Genomic DNA, 7,500 nt, shown 5'->3' on the forward strand with positions numbered 1-7,500 from the left:
GCCCAACGTGGGGGATCAGTGTGTTAGGCTGCCCATAAGGGGGCAAAAGGAGTGTAAACGGGTGTCGAAGGGGTATTCCAAAAAGACCCAGGTGTGGATTGTGTTGGTTGGCGTCGTGACGGTGATTGTGATTGTGATTGTTCTTGCTGTCCAGTTATCCTGAGTTCTTTGCAAAGCTTTGGGAAGGGAGCGGAAAGATAACATTGGGAGTGAGTGGCTTGTGTGGGCTTGCCCTGGTGGCAGTGAACTTGCCACACCCGGGCAGGGCAGGAGGGGAACCGCTGGGATGCCACGAGAGCCACAGTTCCCTTCACAGCCCAGCGTCTCCCTGTCTCCAGGCCTTGGGACCCGTTGTCCCCCTTGACGGATCTCGACACCGAGCAGATTGGGAAACTGGAGAATAGACCCACCGGAAGGGACCTGGATTCTGCATTGGGGGCAGCGGGAAAGGGGGAGGAAGAGGCCAGGGGGTGTCACAGTTTTCTGCACAGCGACCCAGATAACGGAGCCAACGTGCTCCAATTGTGGTGCAACATCTCAACACCGGGCGGGAGAAACACCACTTTCCCGTGTAGTGCTCGGATTGCGCTTCCCGTCCCCGGACACAGTTTGAATGACGGATGATCTGCTGGGGTCAATTCTCAGGGGGATTTTCTGTGTGTGTGTGTGTGTGTGTGTGTGTGTGTGTGTCCCCGTGTCCGTGTCCCTTAGGCCTTTCAACCATGCGCTCCGTCATCTCCGATTTGGGTCTATCCACCTTTCTGAGGATAAAAACTTTTTTTTCTCTCGACAACCGTCCCGCGGCTGAAAGAAAATAACTCCCACGTTCCCTGGGTATATTCTGTGGCTGGGAGGGGGGAGATAGAAGGGGGTCTCTTCCATTTTTTTGGGGGGGAGAAAAGATGATCCCACTTCTCCAGCGCAAAAGGAAACCACCACCCCAAAAAAAATAGCGGGATGAAAAGGGCTCGATTTAAAAAGGAAAAAAAACGAGTACACGAATAAGCTGCCCCCTTTTGACGCTCGCTCACTAAACGTGCGTATTATACAAGACATATATATGTAACGTAAAGTTTACCGGATGACATAACTGTTTATACCTGTTTTAACACTAATCTCCTGGGAAGATCTACCCCAAGGGGTGTCGAAAGCCGCTGCGTCCCAACGCCGCAACGTATCGCAACTTTTTCCTGCATTGCCTGACCTGGGGTGCGCGCCGCCGCCGCCTGATGCAACTGGCCCACGGGCCGGCAGTCTGACACCCCTGCTCTACCCTAACGCCATGTTCTCCTTAGCACTTTTATTAATAAAGGCACTTTGTACACTGATTGGTAAATGTGGATTGCAATCTTTCGATTCTGGGACTGCACCCTAAAGTTCGGGAAGGGGCAGACGGGATAAAAGGGACTTTGCTTCCGGGATCGGGGCAGGGACACCGAGCCACGGGTGATTGTGGCCTGCGCAGAGAGTCGATTCAAGTCACAAAAGAGAGCCGGGTGCTGCCTCCCACACAGGGCGGGTTCTGACCTCGGCATCCGAGTGGGCAGATCCCTTCAACGGGAGCCGGCCGGGGACGGCAGCAGCCGGAAAAGCTAATCCGATCCTCGGTTGTACGAACCGAGGCATAGAATCAAAATCAGATGAAGTTGTTAGTACCGCTTTGTAAAGCCTTAGCAAGGCCACGCCTGGAGCGCTGCGTCCAGTTTTGCTCACCCCATCGCAAGAAAGAAATTGAGACATTGGGGGGGAAAAAGGGCAGAGAAGAGCAACTAAGTTGATTAAGAGCGTGGACTCTAAAAGCTATGAAGAACGATTGCAGGAATTGGGCCACGCCAGTCCGGAGAAAAGAAAGAATGGGTGGCGGGTTTGTGTGTGTGTGTGTGTGTGTGTGTGTGTGTTAGTGGCTACTTTAAGACTTGTGGACTTCAAATCCCAGAATTCCCCAGCCAGCATATCTGGACTTTATACTATCAGCAGTATAAACTCCATATTTGATGAGAGAATGTGATATGTTCACTGCATACCCATCATCTAATAAAGCTTCCCTATCAAAAATTGTGATAGATTATGCTCCCTGCATACCCACCATCCACTAAAAAAGTTTCCTATTAAAAATGTGATATATGTCCACTGCATACCCACTGTCTAATAAAGCTTCTCTATCAAAAATTGCGATATATTATGCTCTCTGCATACCCACCATCCACTAAAAAAGTTTCCTATTCAAAATGTGATATATGTCCACTGCATACCCACCATCTAATAAAGCTTCCCTATCAAAAATTGCAATATATTATGCTCTCTGCATACCCACCATCCACTAATAAAGTTTCCTATTAAAAATGTGATATATGTCCACTGTATACCCACCATCTAATAAAGCTTCCCTATCAAAAATGCGATATATTATGTTCCCTGAATACCCACCATCTACTAATAGTTTCCCTATCAAAAATGTGATATATTATGTTTCCTGCATACCCACCATGTACTAATTGTTTTCCTATCAAAAAATGTGATATATTATGTTCCCTGCATACCCACCATCCACTAAAAAAGTTTCCTATTAAAAATGTGATATATGTCCACTGCATACCCACCATCTAATAAAGTTTCCCTATCAAAAATGTGATATATTATGTTACCTGAATACCCACCATCTACTAATAGTTTCCCTATCAAAATGTGATGAGGGACGCGGTGGCTCAGTGGGTTAGGACGCTGAACTTGTCGATTGGAAGGTTGGCAGTTTGGCGGGTCGAATCCCGAGTGCCGCGTAACAGAGTGAGCGCCTGTTACTCGTCCCAGCTTCTGCCCACCTAGCAGTTCGAAAGCACGTAAAAATGCAAGTAGAAAAATAGGGACCACTACGGTGGGGAGGTAACAGCGTTCCGTGCGCCTTTGGCGTCTAGTCATGCCGGCCACATGACCACGGAGACGTCCTCGGACAAGCGCTGGCTCTTCGGCTATGAAACGGAGATGAGCACCGGCCCCTAGAGTCGGAAACGACTAGCACGCATGTGCGGGGGAACCTTTACCTTTACCTTTATCAAAATGTGATATATTATGCTTCCTGCATACCCACCATCTACTAATTGTTTTCCTATCAAAAATGTGATATATGTTCCCTGCATACCCACCATCTACTAATACAGTTACCGTATCAAAGAAAACTCATCTATCTGTGTTTGTTCTTGTCCTATTCATTTGGGTGAAATCCTTGCTGTCTGGGGAATTCTGGGAGTTGAAGTCCACAAGTCTTAAAAGTGGCCCAGTTTGGAGACCCTTGTATCTAAATTGTCAGCAGTATAAACTCCGTACTCGATGCCCTTGGTTGCCCAAACGTCTTCCTTACCTGTTCCTTGAAAAAGGGGCTAATTCAGATGGTGAACCGACTCCTGCAAGGGAGTCATGGGGGACGCCTAAAGAGGGGCTGGGAGAAACACACGGGTGAACCCTCAAAGCCAAGATTGCACCCCAAAGCCCAAGCAGAGTCCGCAGAGACCTGCCCATCGTAGGAACAGCGACCCTGGTTCTGCCTTCCAAAAGGCGGATGGAAATCGTGACCACAAAACACAGTCGGGTAGGCCAACGGCCTCCGGGTTTGCACCGGGTCCAACCCTTCGACAGTCGAGCTGCCGTTGTGCACAAGCTTGCGGCCCGTTAGCCTGGCGGCGCTGAGCACGGCTGTCAAAGCCTCTGCGTTGACTACCACTAGGTTCCCCCCCACACTTTGTAAGTGAGATTTAAAGATGGTCGAATTTAGGACCGAGGCGGAGATTGGCAAATTCGAAGACCGCTCCGAGAGTCCAAAGCTAAAGAGAGGGAGAGTAGCTAGAGGGGGTTTGCCACGGAGAGCCCGTTTCTCTACGCTGGGGAAAAATCCGGAAGAATCGAGCACCACAGGCAGAAAACCCCCGTGTCTGATGACGAGGATCGCTAGGGGCCCCTCTTGGCAAGAACGAGGGACACCGAACAATGGGGAAGCAAAGGTGCTTATAGAGGCTGAGGGCGGCAAGCCAGACGATTCGACGGATCGGATTGGCCGGCCGCTTCAGAGAAGCCAGGCGGGTCCTATACACCAGGGCTTTTCAACCACCTGTGGTACGTTGGCACCTGGCAGGTGGTACGCGACCATCCTAGAAAAGCGGTAGCAGGGAAGGGGAACGAGTTGAACCGGTGACAGCACCGCACAAGCCTGACCGGGAGACGGCTGGAGCTGCAGGGCTGTCAGGGCTCGGCGGAAGCGCCAGGATCAGCGCCAGGCTCCAGCTGGAGCTCAGCACTGATCCTGGCGCTTCTGCTGAGCCCAGAAGAAGTGCCGATCAGCCGGAATGTTGCAGCATCTCCAGGGTCTTGTGAGTTACCTTCAGACGCTTGGCAAGCGATTCATATTTATGACGGTCCCAGTGTCCCAGGGTCATGTGAAGTGACCAACACCTGCTGCAACCCCCCAGCAGACAGGGGTGGGGGGAAATAAAAACCAAACACCCCCACCCCACCCGACCCCCGCTGCCAATCCTCAACAGAAACGCTCACAACCATGAAAACCTCGGACAGGAGGAAGAGCGCCGCCGGGCGGGCAGGCAGACATCTTCCTCGGCTGTGGCTTGGGGGGGGGGGTGTCACTTTTTTCAGTGCCACTGGAACTTCAAACAGTCACTAAGCGAACTGCTGTAAGTCGAGGACTACCTGTACTTTATCCCTTTTTCCCCTTTGTTTTGGTCACCTTGCTAGGCGACCGGTGGTACTCGGATGTGGCCATATCCTAAAAGGGGCACGATGGGTGGAAAGATTGAAAAGCCCTGCTGTAAACTAATGCTTAAAAGTATGACGGACACTGTCCGGGTTCCGACAGGTGAAACTCTTCAGCGAACTTTGAGGCCTTGTTTACTTTAAAGAATCTTTATTCGAGAAGCACAGCGTCGGCACATACATAAAGGTCAATGTTCCCCCGCACATGCGTGCTAGTCGTTTCCGACTCCAGGGGCCGGTACTCATCTCCGTTTCAAAGCCGAAGAGCCGGCGCTTGTCCGAGGACGTCTCCGTGGTCATGTGGCCGGCATGACTAGACGCCAAAGGCGCACGGAGCGTTGTTACCTTCCCACCGGAGCGGTCCCTATTTTTCTACTTGCATTTTGACGTGCTTTCGAACTGCTAGGTTGGCAGAAGCTGGGACGCGTAACAGGCGCTCACTCGGCTACGCGGCACTCGGGATTCGACCCGCCAAACTGCCGACCTTCCGATCGACAAGCTCAGCGTCCTAACCCACTGAGCCACCGCGTCCCTTTCCTGAACTAGACTCTAGAGGAAAAACTACACTGGACCTAATCCTTACTAACAGAGAAGTAATAAGAGGAGAGAGTCAGCTAGTCAGGTCAGATTGGAATTCGACGTAATGCAGACGCAAACAATACAGCAAACGCAAAATTAGTACCTTGCACACCAGGCACCCCCCCCCCACCTGGCCTCCGGCCTGCTAGCCCCCGGGCCACAAGACAGGCTGGCCAGCGCGTGCACGTAGGCGTGCACAGACACACACCCGTTTGGGCTAGCGCCGTGGCCGCGGGGTGCAAAAACGGGCCGCCGCCACGCTACGGGGCGCGGAAACGAGATGAGGCGCGGTGGGGTGCGAAAGCGGCACGCCGCTGCGCCGCAGGGTGCAAACATGGGGTGCCGGGCAGTGCAAGAACGGAACGCTTCGTCACGGCGGGGCGCCAAAAAGGAGCCATCGGCGCACCCATGGGGCGCAAACCCGGCAGACCGCGCCAGGCAGGAACAGGGCAGGGCCGGTGAGGATCCCGCGGGCACGAGCGCTGCCACCACCACCCCGTTTGCGTCGTGGTCCGTTGTCTCGGACGTCAGGGCAGCCGATTTCAACCGATTGAGCGGGAGCTGGGAAAGGATTCCTTTGGATGCTTCCAGCCCCTTTCCAGAAGCTTCCGGAAGATTCCCAAGGGGACGAATCATGAGGTTGCTGGATGCAAAGCGAAACTGACTCAGCCGAAGGAGAGACGGGCCTTGCTCGGAGAGACGGGCCTTGCTCGGGGATTGGCAGGAGCCCCGTTTCCCTCTAGAGGATGCCAGGCGGGAATTGGAGAGGGGGGGGATTAAAAGCAGCCCCTCCACCCCCCACCACCCCCCCCAGACCTTGAGGCGGAGTCATCCTGATCCGCCCCCCCCCCCCGGGCTTTGACCCTTCGAGAAAGGGTCAATTTCCGATTCCGTAAGGATCTCCCTCTCGAACCGAGGGTTAGACCGGATGACCTCCCGGGGACACCCCCCCACCTCCGCCTCTGTCATTCGACGCTTCTGGAAGGGTCTCCCGCTCGAGCGGCACGGGGGGGGGGGTTGGACTGGATGACCTCCCAGGTCCCAGCCGACTCTTGTCATTCCGCTGCAATCCCTTCGGTCAGGCGGAGCGAAGGGTTCACGTCTCAGAACGGAAAGGCTGACGGGCGGAGAACGAGGGGGGGGGGTTGTCTCTTATCTCTGGGGGGGGGTCTCTGGGGGGGGGTCCTTGGGACCCCTGGGAAGTGCCTGGCTGGGCAGAGGAAGGAATTGGGGGGGTTGTGTGTGTGTGTGTGTGTGTGTACTTCTGAGCCACAAAGGAACACAATTTCCCCCCCCCCCAAAAAAAGGGGGGGGCCGTTTGAGGTCAGCCAAGAAAGGCCGGCTTCCCTCCCTCCCTCCCCCCCTCCCAGCCGGGGTTTTCCAAGGAAAAAGCAGATTATTTTTTTTTTCCCTGTCTCTGCAAGCCAAGCCGGCTTGGAGGGGGCCTTGTGGGGGGGGGGGGAATGGTCCAATTTCGGAAGGGAATTTCCTGCCCGGATGAATTCCGGCCTTTGTTTTCCCCCCCACCCCCACCCCCACCCCCGCAAGGTCTGGGAATGATGGATTCAGGGCCGCTGACACACACACACACAATCACACACGCACACAAAGACACACCAGCGGCCAAAGGAATGGGGCGGGGTGGGTGGGGTGGGATGGGGGGCTTAAGTTGAAGGTCACTCAAAGCTTCTTTTCCAAAAACTGTTTTTTTTTTGCCGTTTCTAATCGGAATGGGACTCTGGAGGTCATCTAGTCCAGCCCCCTGCTCAAGCGGGGGACCCTACGGATTTAGAATAAGAAAGTTGGAAGGGACTTTGAAGGTCATCTAGCCCAACCCCCCAGCTCGAGCGGGAGACCCTTAGAGAATCATAGAATAACAAGAGTTGGAAGGGACCTCGGAGGTCATCTAGCCCAACCCCCTGCTCGAGCGGGAGACCCTGACAAAATCACAGAGCGAGAAGAGCTGGAAGGGACCTCGGAGGTCATCTAGCCCAGCCCCCAGCTCAAGCAGGAGACGTGACAGAATTACAGAATGAGAGGGTTGGAAGGGACCTCAGAGGTCATCTAGTCTGGTCCAGCCCCCTTCTCAAGCAGTAGACCCTACAAAATTAGAAGAAGAGAGTTGGAAGGGACTTTAAAGGTCATCTAGCCCAACCCCGAGCTTGA

At 53.7% G+C, this 7,500-nt stretch overlaps 1 protein-coding gene and 1 long non-coding RNA gene across 3 annotated transcripts in view; one reads left to right on the forward strand and one right to left on the reverse strand.

The window, feature by feature from the left end:
* The window catches only part of LOC310650492 (GTPase IMAP family member 5-like), a 7,908-nt gene extending 6,586 nt beyond the window's left edge, over positions 1-1,322 (forward strand). For both annotated transcript variants that reach the window (XM_083380044.1, XM_083380043.1), the window contains exon 4: positions 1-1,322. This exon is cut by the window's left edge and continues 610 nt beyond it. In XM_083380044.1, the coding sequence (XP_083236170.1) occupies positions 1-163 (163 nt within the window). In that variant the 3' untranslated portion in view covers positions 164-1,322.
* The window catches only part of LOC310650467, a 376,544-nt gene that overhangs the window by 224,874 nt on the left and 144,170 nt on the right, over positions 1-7,500 (reverse strand). The window lies entirely within an intron of this gene.

The sequence above is a fragment of the Vipera ursinii genome (assembly GCF_947247035.1).
Source record: "Vipera ursinii genome assembly, contig: SUPER_Z_unloc_1, whole genome shotgun sequence".
In the NCBI taxonomy this organism is placed as follows: domain Eukaryota; kingdom Metazoa; phylum Chordata; class Lepidosauria; order Squamata; family Viperidae; genus Vipera; species Vipera ursinii.